The sequence below is a fragment of the Cyprinus carpio genome, chromosome B7 (assembly GCF_018340385.1).
Source record: "Cyprinus carpio isolate SPL01 chromosome B7, ASM1834038v1, whole genome shotgun sequence".
Lineage (NCBI taxonomy): Eukaryota > Metazoa > Chordata > Actinopteri > Cypriniformes > Cyprinidae > Cyprinus > Cyprinus carpio.
The window spans coordinates 23,228,520-23,244,058 of NC_056603.1; the positions used below are offsets into that span (position 1 = coordinate 23,228,520).

Here is a 15,539-nt window from a genome sequence, read left to right on the forward strand (position 1 = left end):
ACTGATGAGATGCGCATGACAATCGCACAGCCCTATTAGTAGCTAAAGAATAAGCACTAGTACCTAATGAATAAGTACTAGTACTTAATTGAAAAGATACTAGTATCTAAAAAATAAGTACTAGTACCAATAAAACAGATTCTAGTACTAGTACACAAATGTTTGATTTTCTGTTTGCATGGGACTTTCAATTGATTTGTATTGTTTTCATACAGAGCTAACTCTTTTTATTTTCTTATCTATTTCTTTTCCTATCGTTACATTTAGTCCCCGATTCCCACCCAGACAGAAATTACCAGAGTAGTGTGGAATAAAGTGCATCTTTTTAATCTCAATATCTATCATGACCAGCAGAGTATCAATGAACAATTTAAAAAAATCTGTGCAGAAAATGGCAGACTATTAAAACCACACAAGCAAAAAGTCCCTGGAACAACACTGTGTGAAAAAAATAGTTTGAAAGTTCAGTTTGAACAACATATATTATGTACAAATATAACAGTTTAAGTGCACAAACATGATACAGAGTCACACTCTGTTAAAACATTTTGTAATAAATTATCAGTAGACATATACTAAACATTGACTGACCTCATTCTAAAAGGAAAACAAAAACATTTACAATCCAGGATTAGACAGGTCAGCATGTATCTTTACTGAAAATAAACAATTCCAAAGATAACCAAAGAGATTGCTACTGTTCAATGCTAATGAATTGTCCTTATGGTCCATTTAAGGTCAACCTTTGGCCCTTGACATCTGGAAATAATAGATATATTAAAGCCACAAACGTGAGAACAGCATCCTGGCACAACAGCTCCGACACAACCTACAGCATATCTCTTAATGGATAATGTCACTGCACATTGTCAGCAATTTACCAGCCTACTGGCTCATTACAAGGTTAGTTGCCATGTTAAATCAAGGAGAGGTGTTTTGAAAACCCATCTTGTCTTTAATAATGCTGCAGTGATATAGCAACATACCACTGTCGAATGATAAAGTCCCATGTGACATGTTCACATGTCTATATTTCTATTCATGCTTAACTTCATTTCACTTGTAGTCTATGTCTGAGGATATGGCGTTTTTATAATGTTGGATGTACTTGAACAATTATCAACTTTATTTTATGAAAACTCTCACAAAACATCCCTGCAACTACATTTCTGTATTTGATAAAAACTGTCAAATGTTAATAAATGTAAAAATATTTCTGCATACTTGTATACCTTTATAAACAAAGTTCTTAATAAATACATATTTGTATTTCCCTCTTTAAATAAAACTCAATTTAAAAAAATAAAAGAGAAAAGTTTTTTTTTACAGCAGTGCAGCAAATTATAAGGTAGACAGTCAGGCCTTATGGTAGCCATTTTTGGCTTTTTGTAAGGGTTCAAAGTTCTCATAAATATTGAGTGCAGCTGTGTTCTGGTAGATCAAGTCTACATTGTTTCCAGTCCGAGACTTGATGATGTCCATGGCGCACTGGTTAAGAAACACATATTGATCCTGCAAAAGCAGAGAATGTAAAGGTCTGCCCATTTACAAATCATAAGAGCATATATATAGAAAAACTCAAAAACTGGTAATGAATGTACCTCTGTTTGAACCATGAGTGGTCTGTGCATGCGTAAATCGTGGATGATCCCATATACATCTACTACACCTTCCTGCTCAATCTGAAAGATTAACCGATCAATGGCAATGAAGGTTCCCGTGCGGCCCACACCAGCACTGTAATATGAAAACAAAAAATATGATTAAAATGACATATTTCTTTATGGGAGTATAATAACAAAATGGTGTTGAGTAGACCTGCTTGTATATATTGAAGAAGAGTTCAGGAACTATTCAAGTACCTGCAGTGCACAAGTGTGGGTGAATGTCTTGAGTACTGGTCCATGTGTTCTCGGACCAGGTGTCTGAAGTTGATGAGAAGCTCAGTGGTCTCAGGAACTCCATGGTCTGGCCACGCAGTGAAATGGAAGTGATGGACTGAACGAGACTCTGCTGTTTTCACCTGTTATGACAGGAATAATTTTTCCCTTGGTGACACTTTGCATGAGGCATCACAATATAATCGAGACAAATTGCAAACATATTACCAAAAAGATAGCCTAATTCTGACTTTAAAAATATTGTAACACTTGTATAATATATATATATATATATATATATATATATATATATATATATATATATATATATATATATATATATATATATATATATATATAATATCTCATTTAAAATTAAATGTATAATAAATTCTTAGCCTATATAATATGTATAAATAAAATGCATAAATACAAATAGTATTGGCACCAATGCAGTACATTTTTTTATTATTTATTATATAATAAAAAAAAATAATAAACTTGCTATGTGTACTGCGTTAAACTAACAGACTTGTTATAGCACTTGCATATAAGCTCTTTTGTTGATTTTGATTGCATCCATTGTCCTCATTTGTAAGTCGCTTTGGATAAAAGCATCTGCTAAATGACTAAAGTTAAATGTAATACATGGGGTATTTAGTGTTAGTTCAAATAGCACCTGGGTCTAACTGTAACATAAATATAGACTTACATTTTTCACTTCAAAGTCACGTAAAGTCCAGTCTTCCAATGGGATCTCGGAAATATTCATCACTGTCAGATTGCTAAAACGTTTTGTCTCTGCTGGCCAGTATTCTTCACATTTTACCTGAGGGACAAAAGATTGTGGCAGAATTCATATAAGCTCATTAGTTCAATACCTGAGATGAGGTATTACAAATGATCTTAAAATGCTGAATGAGCATATGAACATTGAATATGTAGTGGTCAAGTGATTTAGGCTTTTAAAGCATGATTTGTAGCATCATCGGAAAATAAAATTAAGTAAAACATAAGGAATGAAGGCTCTTACAGGTGAGATCACAAAGAAAGTGAAGCATGAGTGTATACTGTACCCGTCCTTGCTCATTGCATTTGGTGAGCATGACAATAGTGTGCACGTTTTTCTCCCAGATCAGTCTCCAGAAGTCATCGACAGTGCAGGGCAGTGGTCCTTGGGCTGCGATAAACTCTTTCTTTGAAGAGTAACCCTGGAAATATCACACAGTTAATGTTACAATTGTGGAAAGAGCTCAATGTCATATTTTTGTAGTTTTCCCCCTTCCTACCGGCATGTAGTTGGCATTGATGTAGTCATCAAATGGGCTGCTGAGCACAGAGAGCTTGACACGAGATGAATCATCTGTCAAGAACACATGAATTATTATGAATATGCGCTACGTGTCTAGAACAGAGTGGAGGAAACTCAGTGTTGTGTAACTTCACAAAGGAAAACACTTGTGAGTCCTGTGGTTCTTACATGGCAGCACATTGTTATAACGATTCTTGGCTTTGTTTTCAGGGGCCTGTGCAACAGTCTTTGACTGATTTATTCCAACCGGCCTTAGATTCTACAAACACACAAATACATACATTTATTTAAACAGTCTCTATTTTTGTTTTGAATGATTTTATTACATCACAAATATTTGAACATCTGTAAAAAGCATTTGTTTCTCTGTCAATAATTCAAGAAGAGACGCAAGTGTATGTCACACATTTATGAATGAAGAGGAACACAACACAGTCAGAGCAAACAAATCAGACACAGTTACTACTGTATTTGAACCACAAACAATGGTTACATATTGGTAGTATGGAATCTAGTTGCAATACTTGTGATACCAATTATTATTTTGAGTTGATCAGTTGTAAATAATATACAGAGAAGCCAAAGATATAATCACCTCAAATTCTTCAGCAAATCCACAAAAGGAATCAGCTCTTTGCCGCCTATAGTAAGCCTCATAATCGTCCACGTTTATTGGATTACTCCTGTGACACCATTAAATAACCCATGATAAAAAAAATATGTATTTGAAATATACAGTACACAACATAAGATTGTATTTATTAAATATTTATTAGCATAATGCAAAAAAAATTATATAAACATACACTTTACAGAAAAAGGGCAAGGTTTAACTTGTTAATTACACTAGTTAAACTGTACTAACAATGAATGAACAATTACTTTACCGCATTTTAATAATCCAAGTTAATGTTAATCTAAGCATTTACCAACCAAAAGTTGTATCTTAACATTAGTTGCTGCACTGCAGACTGTTTTTTGTTCATTGTTAGTACCGGTTCGGTAATTCATTAAATAATGTAAAAAAATTAGACCTTATTGTGGCTTTGTTCTGGGATATCATTATTGCTACTATGAGACAATATTTCATGTTCTTTCCCATATCATGAATAATTTTTATTGAAGCTATGTCATAATTTTCAGTCAAATCATAAATACGTATGAATTATGATTACTTACACTTTGTTTCTGTAAGAAAACAAAAGAAAAAAATATCAAAAGGTTACTTTTTACAGCTCAATACTTATTTATTCTATTGTTTGTTTCCAATGTGTATTATGCCGTTTTGAGGAGACCTGTATACTAACCTTATAGAGTGGATAGGAACACTAGTAGAATCATCTTTTCTTTGCTTCCTGTGATATTGAGAGCACAAATGTAATTGTCTGGTTGCCACTGTTTATTAATACTTAAAAACAGAACTGAGGAACATTCTGTAAACAAGCAATACATATCTTTACGCACCTAAATTAGATTAGTGAAACGGTGGGGACACAATGGTAATCTTAAATCCTCTAAATCTAACATCTGTATCACTAACTCCAAATCAAACAATTAAAACACTCCAAACATCAACAATCATGTATGAAATCTGTAAAATGTCTTACCCTCTACAAACCACAACCACGATGATGATTACAACAAGAAGAGCAGCAACACCGGCTCCTGCAGCTGCTGCTCCAATTACCACTGAAAGATGGAGAAAGAATAAAGCAAACTCTGAAATTATTTATAGAATTCATGTATATACTCTAGAAATGCAGATAAAACTGCTGGTGCTTATGTATACATAAGTCAGGTACACTCCTTAGAAGTAAGACTAGGATAAGTAAAGGCATCCAAATGATGAGTTCTTGTTATGTAAGTGTTTTTAACAATACAAGATTTTTAATGCTAAAAAAAAAAAAAATCTTAGAACCCCAGCTGTAATCTCCTCTAATTGTTTTCTCTGGATGAAAGTGTGCTTGTCAAATAGTAGGCTTTTACATTTGATTTAAATGTATGCTTTTGAAGAATTCTGGGTATTTGAAACACATCAATAAAACTCATGTGGCATGTTACTTTGAAAACGCCAATGCAATCAAGTTAAATATTGAGAGAAAGTGTCCCAGTCTTTACCTGGGTTCTCTGGCAGTGTGACGGGACTTTGGTAAAAGTCAGACATGGAGTAGTATGAATTAGAAACATCCACTAAACTGTTGTTTATCTCCAGACGAGTGAAAGCAATGACAGCAAAACTGCAAGAAAGCCAAACACATAGCAGCATAATGCAGAAGACGACAACAACCAATGCAATAGTGCAGCTGATGGAGCTATGAAAGACAGTATTAGGAACAAAGAGCAGTAGTTCAGTTTAATTTAGTGATGGAAATGACCATTACATTGTTATAATGGATTCTAATGTACTGTATGCAGCACTGAAGTTAATTCAAAGTTTGGGAAGTATATTGACTTACTTGTAAGTGTCTTTTGCATTTAGTTCTCCATTTTTGTAACCTTTCCACATAGTTTCATCTCCAATGATGACTGTTTGTGTCTGTACATTTCTAGAACCTGTTTGACCCTGTTTCCTGATAACAGCCAGGAATGTGCTGCACCGTTTTGCTTTCCAGTCCTCGTAGGTTTTCATCAGGCATTGATCAAACTTTTTACTCTTGTCCAAGCAATCTACAGGAGGCAAAACCAAAGATTTGACAATCCAAATTCCTCTTTTTGTTAAAAAAAGAATAATATACATTTATTTGCATACGTTATTAACTTTAATACCCCCGTATTTCATTATATATATTGATAAGCAAAAAAAAATAACAATGAAAAAAAAATATATTTAAAATAAATGCTGTTTTTTTTAACTAATTACACATATGACTTTTCCACAAAAACATAAATATTTATCAGTGATAAAAAAAAGTTTAAGCATACAATCAGACTATCAAAATGATTCTTCTAAAGGATCATGTGATACTAAAGACTTAAAAATTTAGTTTCGCCACCACAGCAATAAATTACATTTGAAAATATATTCAAATAGAAACAGTCTTTTTTAAATTGTAATAATATTTCAAAATATTAAAAGTTTTACTGTATTTTCTAAATGCAGCTTTGGTGGACATAAGAGACATCCTACCAAGTTTTTAAAAATCTTACCAACCCCAAACATTTTAACGGTACTGTAAATTTTATTATTTTTTTCACTACCCAGTTATTAAAGAGACTAATGGAGAGCCATTTTGCTGAGTAATATGTAACAAATACAAATCTATGAATTCAGAAAACATAAAAGTCTCAGGTTTATATGACATACCAATAGTGCCGGAGTAGACAAGCACACCATAATAGAGCACAGGACCGTTCGAGTCATTAAAGATGTCCGACTGAAGATTCAAAGTAAACTTGTTGTATTGTAGCTCAGATATACTCACTGCTTCTATTTTAGGTACAACAGGTTCTACAAACACACACAAACAAAAAAAACATTATGTGATATGGACCAACATATAAACACAAAATACAAAAGAAGTAACTTTCCTTACCTGTGATTCCAGTCATACAGGTGATCGATTCCACAGTGCTCTCTTTCCCACAACCAGTTGTCCAGAGCATGACTTTGTACTGAGTGTTGTACTTAAGTCCAGTGAAGGTGTGGGTCAGACTGGAGGTCGTATTTGTGCCAAAGGAGTTCAGCTTAAATTTAAAGCCTTTGTAATTACCAGGAGGAGGGCTCCATGAGACGTTAAGCATGGGTAAGGTTAAATTAGGACCCATACAGCTCACATTCTTCACTGGAGCTGCATCTGCACAAAGTAAAACACACCCAAGACAATATTATTTGAATTAAGACATTTAAAACAACATCTAATGAACTTCACCAGACTAAAGTGTTTCATGATTGTTGTATCAGCATTTTTAAAGTAGACATGTCTGTGCGAGCTGGAAAACTACACAACTACACACCACAGGAAATAACAATTCAGCACTGAATGCTGCAAATGGCTTTTTTCATACAGTTGTGCTTTAAAATCATGTATAACAGTACATCGTGTTTGTACTAACCTGTGCATGCTTGCCGCCACACAGCTTCTCCTTCTGTGTTGTCAGAAGTGCTGCTCTGCACACTGATGTTATAGCTTGTTGAAGGCATCAGATTGTATATAGTCATGTTGTTATTTATAATGGTTGAGTTTTTCTCTTCCTTCTCACTGTATACTCTTACTACATATTTTGGGACCCCTTCCACTTTTGTCCAATTTAGAGAGATGCTATTTATTGTTGTGAAACCAGCTTGTAGGTTTTGGACAGGATCAGGCTCTGAAAACAGATGCAGGGAGAAGCATGAAGACTTTAGAGGAGAGGAAACCCCATCCCCCCTCCATCCCAACAGCATAAAATGTCATGATTTTGTGATAATGGAACTTAAAGTCATTATTTACTGACATGTCAGTGGTATGGACTACTTTTTAAGCACACTTTGGAGCTTGACAGTTCGAGTCCTCCAGTCCTCTCATTATATAGAAGAAAGGATTCTTTTTCTTAATTCATCTTTTGTGTTCCATAGAAGAAATAATAGAAGCAATGGTAAAGTAAATGATAACTGCTATTTTTAATATGTGAGTGAACTATTCCTTTTTATTTGTCCTTTTAGGATCAGTGTACTTGCAAAATGCATAAATATTCCATACACTACTGTTTAAAAGTTTGTGGTTGGTAAGACTTTTTTTCAGTTTTTGAAAGAAATCTCGTATGATCACCATTCATTTGATCAAAAACACAGTAACAACAGTAATATTGTGAAATATTATTACAATTTAAAATAACAGTTGTCTAGTTTAATATATTTTGAAATGCAATTTATTCCTGTGATGGCAAATTTCAGCACCCTTTACGCCAGTCTTCAGTGTCACATGATCCTTCAGAAATCATTCTAATGTTCTGCTTTTCTTCTCAAGAAGCATTTTTTATTATTTAACTGTTCAGTTTAAAAAACCTTAATATTTTTGTGGAAACTGACACATTTTATTTGTCAGAATTCTTTGATGAACAGAAAGTAAAAAAAAAATGATAATTTCGATGTGCCCTTGCTCAATACTGTTGGATTCATTTCTATAAAAAAAATAATTTAACCACAAAATGTGTACAGTATATCTTGGACTATTATTTCAATGTAACTGATCGGTTCTGTAATTTTGAAAGTGCAGAACTTACTGGTGGTTACATGAACTCTGATAGGGTCACTCTGGAAACCCATCGGGCCTACAGTAACCACAGAAACATTATAGGTTGTTCCAGATCGCAAGCCGTCCAAAAGGAAAGTGTTATTAGGAGTGAGATATTGACTGGTATTATAGCTGGGCCAGTAGGTCAGGTTGTAGTTGAGGCTGCCAGCTGTCATGCTCTCAGCTTCATCCCATTGAAACAACAATGAATGACTGCTCTTCAACAAAATCTTAATCTCTCCTGGTCTGTTTGGATCTGCAAGACAATTTGAATCTATAAACACTACGGTCCACTACGGCGCATGCTTACGAAGTCACGAGATGTCCTAACACATGAATTCCTAACTATGTTTGGAGTTGAATACTCACAAGTTGCCATTATTACTGAATCAGACGTTTCCCGGAAGGGTTCTTTCACAGTCGTGAGTGTGACTGTGAAGACAGTTGCTGCTTTTAGTTGACTGAAGGTGTGATTGTGTTCAGTATTACTGAGAACTTTAGAGCTGCTCCATCCTTCACTGCTGATGTTCAGAATGTACATGTCCAGCCCACCAACAGGATGAACCCACTTCACCAAGAGTGAGTGATTAGAGCGTTGATTATCTAGTTTGGGAATCACTGTAGAGGGCTCTTTAAAAGAAAAGAGAGAGAGAGAAATGAAAGTAAAGTGGTCAAAAAGAGAGTATGTTCAAGTTCGAGTTCACTTTTATTGTCATTCAGCCCTGACATGGGAGAATTAAATGATGTATCTCTCACAGATCCGAGCAATAATTCATATAAAGGCATTAAAAATATATAAACAATATATACAAGTCAATTTTTGATTACTGATTAGTATATTGAGTACAATTACAATAAATCAGACAAGAATATATAAGACATATGTTGTAAGACACATTAGAAATACTCCGGTATTGTCTTCCCAAAGGCAATGATACAAAAAGTGTATTAGAGGGGTAAGTATGTGAATCAGTGATGCGAGTGGTTACGAGTCATCCAAAAATATTTGTAATGATATTCGGGTCGCGGTCGGTCGGGTCGTTTGAAAATAAAGATTCCAATTAAACCTTTGTAATTTATATAGTACTAGACACAATTTTGAAATACATAGGCCTACACTTTATTGGCTGAATAACTGGCGCGAAGATGACGCATGAGCTCAGTCTAGTGATGGGAAGTTCGTTCTTTTCCGCAAACCGGTTCTTTCGGATAGTTCGATTCAATAAACCGGTTGAAAAAAACGGTTCACCGGTTCTTTTACGCTTGACGAAATGACGTCATTGGCGATGACGTAATGGCGTCAAGTCTATATAACATTCAAATATATAAACTCAGTAAAAAACCAGTTAAAAAAAACCTCATAATCATGAAAAGTTTACAATTAAGTTTTGCAACAACGCACCCAAATACAGTAAAAAAAAAGGGGGAGTCGTGGCCTAATGGTTAGAGAGTCGGACTCCCAATCGAAGGGTTGTGAGTTCGAGTCTCGGGCCGGCAGGAATTGTTGGTGGGGGGAGTGCATGTACAGTTCTCTCTCCACCTTCAATACCACGACTTAGGTGCCCTTGAGCAAGGCATCGAACCCCCAACTGCTCCCCGGGCGCCGCAGCATAAAATGGCTGCCCACTGCTCCGGGTGTGTGTTCACAGTGTGTGTGTGTGTGTTCACTGCTCTGTGTGTGTGCACTTCGGATGGGTTAAATGCAGAGCACTAATTCTGAGTATGGGTCACCATACTTGGCTGAATGTCACGTCACTCACTCGTGTTCACTGCTCTGTGTGTGTGCACTTCGGATGGGTTAAATGCAGATGTCATCAGCGCAGAAACCATGATCCACTTACTATACATAATCCATTGCGATTTATTTGTTATTAAATAAACTTACTTTCGCCAGATTGCCCTTCATTCAAGCCCTCGGTTTACCCGCGCTCATAACATTAGCACAGAATCAGTTCAGAATCAATCACCAAAAGAACCAGTTCGGTTCAGACGCGAGACTTGAGAACAAGAACCGCTCTAACCGGCACGCTGCAGACAGTTCAGTATCATCAGCTGTTGCGCTTCTTGTCCAGTGAGTGACTAAATAATAAAAATATTAAATGCGCGTCCTTGAAAGCACGCCGTTTTCTAACGCAGCCTATTTACTTTAACTTCTTAGATAATAATATCAATGGTATGATGTTTCAGATGCGTCATCAGATGCGAAATTACATAACATATACATATATTTAATTGTTTTTTCAAAATTATCGCTAGGGACAGTTTGGCTGTCGCTGGACATTGGTAGGGACACGTCCCTGGCGTCCCCCCTAATTCTATGTCCCTGCACTACAATGAGCATTTACTACTTTTAAAATATGCGGGTCGGATACAATATTTTCTTTTTCTATTTCTGCAGTCCGAGTTGAGGGCGGGTTAGTTGAAAACGTCGGTCGGGTGCGGGTTGTTTATACATTGACCCGCGCATCACTGGTGTACATGAGTACATACTTGTTAAGACAGAGACGGTCTTTGGTTGTCCCAGAATGCCGCAGGCAAAACTATACACACTGAACTGACAAAGGGTGCCAGGCTGCAAGTCTGTAACTGTGATGTTTTCAAATAAAGTCGACAAGTTCCGACTATTTTCTGTGCAATTGGACACGAAAACTTGGTAGGAAAAGCCACTGTGGTACTGCTGAGGACGGTCCCAGCTCAGCTTCACGGCAGAAACATTCTGAACAGCTTGGATTTCAGAGGTAACCGGAAACGGCTCTGGAAAACAAACATACAAATGACTGTAGAGCAGGTGTGATAGCATGATATATGTAACATATGTATTAAGTACTGTGTTGCCATATACATTGTGGTTACTTACTGCTGCAGACGGTTATAAACTGGGGATCAGACTTGGTGTTGCCAGCTGTCTGTGTGGCAATGCTGATATTGTACTGTCTAGCTGACTGCAGTGACAGTAGCAGCACACTGGTGTTACTCACAGTCCTCTGGTCAGCTGTGCCATTAGGGTGTGTGATGGTGAGCAGGTAGGAGTAACCGGATTGCTGAACATCAAACTGCTGCCAGCTCAGATTTATACTAGTCTCTGTATATCCAGTCACTTTTAAATCAGTTACGGCAGAAGGATCTGAAAACCATTCACAAAAAACACAAACACATCATCAGCAATGTTCTGTTCAAAAATGGGGCATACAGCACCAAGGGTCCTATTCACTAACAAACTGCATTAACCACCAATATAGCGTACAATAAAAAGTTCCAACATACAGGTTCCTTAAAAAGGCAGTTCTCCTGAGGGTGCAAAAAAATCTAAATATTGAGAAAATCGCCTTTAACGTTGTCCAAATTAAGTTTTTAGCAATGAATATTACTAATCAGAAATTAAGCTTTGATATATTTACAGTAGGATATTTACAAAATATCTTCATGGAACATGATCTTTACTTAGCAGCCTAATGATTTGCAGCATAAAGGAAAATTGATCATTTTGACCCATACGATGCATTGTTGGCTATTGCTACAAATATACCCCAGCGACTTAAGACTGGTTTTGTGCTCCAGGGTCACATATAAACATTGATCAACATACATAGAGTGAATCAAATTTGGTAAATGGAATCTCAACCATAATTGCTTGGCGTGTGAGAATCTTATTAGTTTTCATGGACAAGGCCAGCACAACACTAAGTCAGATACCTGTCTACAGCAAGCAACATGGACAGGTCTACAAATGTGCACTGCTTACTTGTATATGTCGTGAGATACTTAGGAGAGCTGAAATATCCCATTGCACCTACAGTCCTCACACTGATGTTGTACTGGACACCTGCAAGGAGTCCCGTCAGAGAGCTGTAGTTTTGGCTGCAGTTCAGCGTGCTGTTGCTGTATGATAACTGGAAGTAGTGGGATACAGAGCTCATGTTAAGTGGTCGAGCCCAGCTGATGTTCAGTGAGTTTGTGCTCCGCACTATCACAAACTCGCCAGGAGGAGTGGGCACTGAAATGACAACAATATAAATTACACCTGTGATACACATACAGGCATAGAGCACCACATGTGACATTCTCATATACTCATATGTATGTCACTTCAAACCGTTAGTAACACATATTGTGCAAAAAGTATTAGGAGACTTATGCAATTTCTAAAAACTGCACAGTCGCGTAAACAGTGCAACACGCTTCCTTGAAAAAGACACACTTAAGTACTATTTTCAGTGTAATATGCCAGGTTCAAACAGATTAGTCAGCTCTTTGTTTCTGAAAGCAAATGCCTTACTTCCTTTTCCCCCACTCAAAAGTGCTTGCAAATCAGTATATGATGATACAACAGTATGTAGTGTGTGTTTTATTTTTGTGTAGGGCTTGTACATACATAATTCATAGTGTGTGTTTGTATGGGGCTTGTGAAGGGTCTTACAGGTGGCATTGGATACACTATTGCTGTCCTGCATTATGGGTCCACTGATACTTGTGACAATGACATAGTACTGAGTTCCAGGTAGCAGGTCTGAGAACACCACGGTTGTCGCATTCGTTCGGTTTTCTGTCTTTAAAACAGCTTCGTTCAACAGGATTTTGACATTGTAGAGACTCACAGTGCTGTCAGGTGGTCTCCACTCCACTCTCATGCTCTGAGTAGTGCCAACCGCAGAAATATTGGATGCTTTACCAAGCCCTGATAACACCAAATGAGAGGAGGAAAAACTATTCAATAACACAGACCAACAGACAAAACTGTAAGCAACACAGATGGAAAGTTATGATACAAAGCCATTAATGGATTGCAGTATAAAAGGAACAAGTTTGAGTATTATGTGAATTGTAATACCTGTAAATGCAGAGATGGCTACAGAATCAGAGCTCATGCCATTTGCTACAGTTTGCACAGTAAAGGTGTAGTTGTTCCCAGCGACAAGGTTAGGGACATTTGCAGTCTCATTGTTACTCTGTATCCATCGTTCGCCATTTACACTCAAATTATACTGATATGAAGGTTTGTAGTCACTCTGACGAGACCATGAAAGGCGCATCTCAGTGGTGCCAACAGGAGAGGCTATTAAATTAGTCACTGGCAGTGGCTCTGAAAGAGAATGCACATAGTCATATTTTGCACTTATTACATATTAATGCACGTAGTATATGCATTAATATGTAATGCATGTAGTATAAAATAATGAATATTCATTTTGAGATTTGCTATAGGCTACTTTTCAGTGTTAATACATTATTAGTGTTTTTAAAGATTAATTGGTATCAGTCTGGTATAGGGACCAATTCTCACTATTAACTAGTTGCCTAGTAGCATGCATATTATTAACACATTGGCTGTTAATTTGTACTTATCTGTATTGTTTATTTGTATTGTACTACCTTACTAACTATTAGTAAGGAGCAAATCAGGAGTTTGAGGCAAAAGTCATAGTTAATGGTTTGTTAATAGCGAGAATTGGACTTTAAAATAAAGTGTGACTGATAAACTTAAAGTGAGCTTAAGATGAAGGAAAAAAAAAAATCAAAATGTAATAATAAGATAAGCGTGCACAAAAATAATTCCTAAGTCGCCTGATTAATGTCTATGTTGATAAAAATCGACAAATAACCAACATGGTATGGTACCAATATATTGTATATTCCTAGTATTAGGCATATATTAAAAAAGGTTACCACTTATTATATAGTCTATATACACAAACACATGAAGAGGGATAGCAGCATTGTAACATTAAAGCATAATGGGAAAATGCCCATTACTTGCGTGAAAACATCATTACACAAAACTTACACTAAAATATTTAACATTTTACTGTATGACAGTACATCTACAGTTTGGAGAGAGATGTGTAGTATTTACACTCACTGGTATTACACTGTATGAGTTGTGAGGGTCCAAATATGTTGGCAGCCATTATGAGTGCTCTGACGCTACAACTATACTGAGTCCCAGGCTGCAGCGGAGTAATCTGATAATTGTTGGATGTGGTACTGAGAGTCTGATCAGGTGAAGTTATGTTGATATTGTAGGAGAACAGGCTGAGGGTTCCAGTAGGGGGGAGCCAGGTCAGATTAACTGAATTGCTGCTGACAGCAGAAACTGACAGATTTTGCACTGCATTAGGAGCTGTGGAAACACAAAAATTGCTTATGCAACCATACACCTTGTAAAATATACTGTAAATCAACTGTAGATTTAATTAGCAGTTTTTACCATTAACATCTTCGGTAAAATGCATGCTGTGTGCTTTACAGTACCTGTATATGCAGTGAGGTTTACATATGAGCTCCTGAGACCTTTTACTCCTATGGTGACCACAGTGATGTCGTACTGACTGCCGGGTAATAAATTTGTGATTGTCACGTTTAAAGAGTAGGTATAATTCAAAGTTTCAAGGTTGACCCCTGGCTGGTTAGATTTATATGACACTTCATAGGACACAGTGACTCCATCCATTGATAAAGGTTTCAACCACAGCAAAGAAATAGACACATTGGTCTGTCTGCTCACTTGGACAGCTTCGGGCGGGTTAGGCTCTAAAGGGAAATATCACACAAAAATACATAATGGTTCTGCAGATGTGTTTGATGTTATGGTGATGGAGATGGAGAGTGTGTGAAGTGTTCTGACTCACTAGTGGCAACCAGCACTATGTTAGAGCTGTTTCTCAGGACTCCACTGATGGTGGTCACAGTGAGGTTGTAAACACGTCCTGCCGTGAGGTTACTGATGACTGAAGAGATGGTGAGGGTGGTATTGTTGAGGGGTGTGTTCAGCTCGACACCAGATAGACTCACCACATACGAATTTACATAACCAAGAGGGACTGGCCACTCCACGGTCAAACTACTGTTACTCGAATTCAGCACAGTGATATTCTCCACTTGTGCTGGCCCTACGCAAAGATAAACAGACATTCATTAATATACATGCACGACTGTTCAAAAGTTTGAGGTCAGTATTTTTTCTTTTTTAAAGAAAGGTTGTCTGAATTGATCAATAGTAAAATGTTTATAATGTTAAAAAATGTTGCTTTTAAAGAAGTGCTATTCTTTTTAACTTTCTATGCATCACACTTTGCACAAAAAAATTAAGCATCGCAACTATTTTCAACATCGATAATAAAATACATTCCGTGAGTA

At 36.6% G+C, this 15,539-nt stretch overlaps 1 protein-coding gene across 2 annotated transcripts in view; it reads right to left on the bottom strand.

Moving 5' to 3' along the window:
- Positions 1–304: 304 nt before the first annotated feature.
- The window catches only part of LOC109092589 (receptor-type tyrosine-protein phosphatase eta-like), a 32,384-nt gene continuing 17,149 nt past the window's right edge, over positions 305–15,539 (bottom strand). For both annotated transcript variants that reach the window (XM_042728014.1, XM_042728013.1), the window contains exons 6-31: positions 15,032–15,292; positions 14,655–14,933; positions 14,263–14,523; positions 13,234–13,485; positions 12,823–13,080; positions 12,148–12,399; positions 11,263–11,529; positions 10,896–11,159; positions 8,775–9,035; positions 8,395–8,661; positions 7,246–7,500; positions 6,726–6,986; positions 6,497–6,640; positions 5,649–5,859; positions 5,311–5,429; positions 4,800–4,881; positions 4,500–4,547; positions 4,372–4,380; positions 3,788–3,875; positions 3,361–3,451; positions 3,170–3,243; positions 2,957–3,091; positions 2,593–2,709; positions 1,863–2,023; positions 1,602–1,737; positions 305–1,512 (exon numbers count right to left, since the gene is read on the bottom strand). In XM_042728014.1, the coding sequence (XP_042583948.1) occupies positions 1,357–1,512; positions 1,602–1,737; positions 1,863–2,023; positions 2,593–2,709; positions 2,957–3,091; positions 3,170–3,243; positions 3,361–3,451; positions 3,788–3,875; positions 4,372–4,380; positions 4,500–4,547; positions 4,800–4,881; positions 5,311–5,429; positions 5,649–5,859; positions 6,497–6,640; positions 6,726–6,986; positions 7,246–7,500; positions 8,395–8,661; positions 8,775–9,035; positions 10,896–11,159; positions 11,263–11,529; positions 12,148–12,399; positions 12,823–13,080; positions 13,234–13,485; positions 14,263–14,523; positions 14,655–14,933; positions 15,032–15,292 (4,709 nt within the window). In that variant the 3' untranslated portion in view covers positions 305–1,356. The remainder of the gene's footprint in view (positions 1,513–1,601; positions 1,738–1,862; positions 2,024–2,592; positions 2,710–2,956; positions 3,092–3,169; positions 3,244–3,360; positions 3,452–3,787; positions 3,876–4,371; positions 4,381–4,499; positions 4,548–4,799; positions 4,882–5,310; positions 5,430–5,648; positions 5,860–6,496; positions 6,641–6,725; positions 6,987–7,245; positions 7,501–8,394; positions 8,662–8,774; positions 9,036–10,895; positions 11,160–11,262; positions 11,530–12,147; positions 12,400–12,822; positions 13,081–13,233; positions 13,486–14,262; positions 14,524–14,654; positions 14,934–15,031; positions 15,293–15,539) is intronic.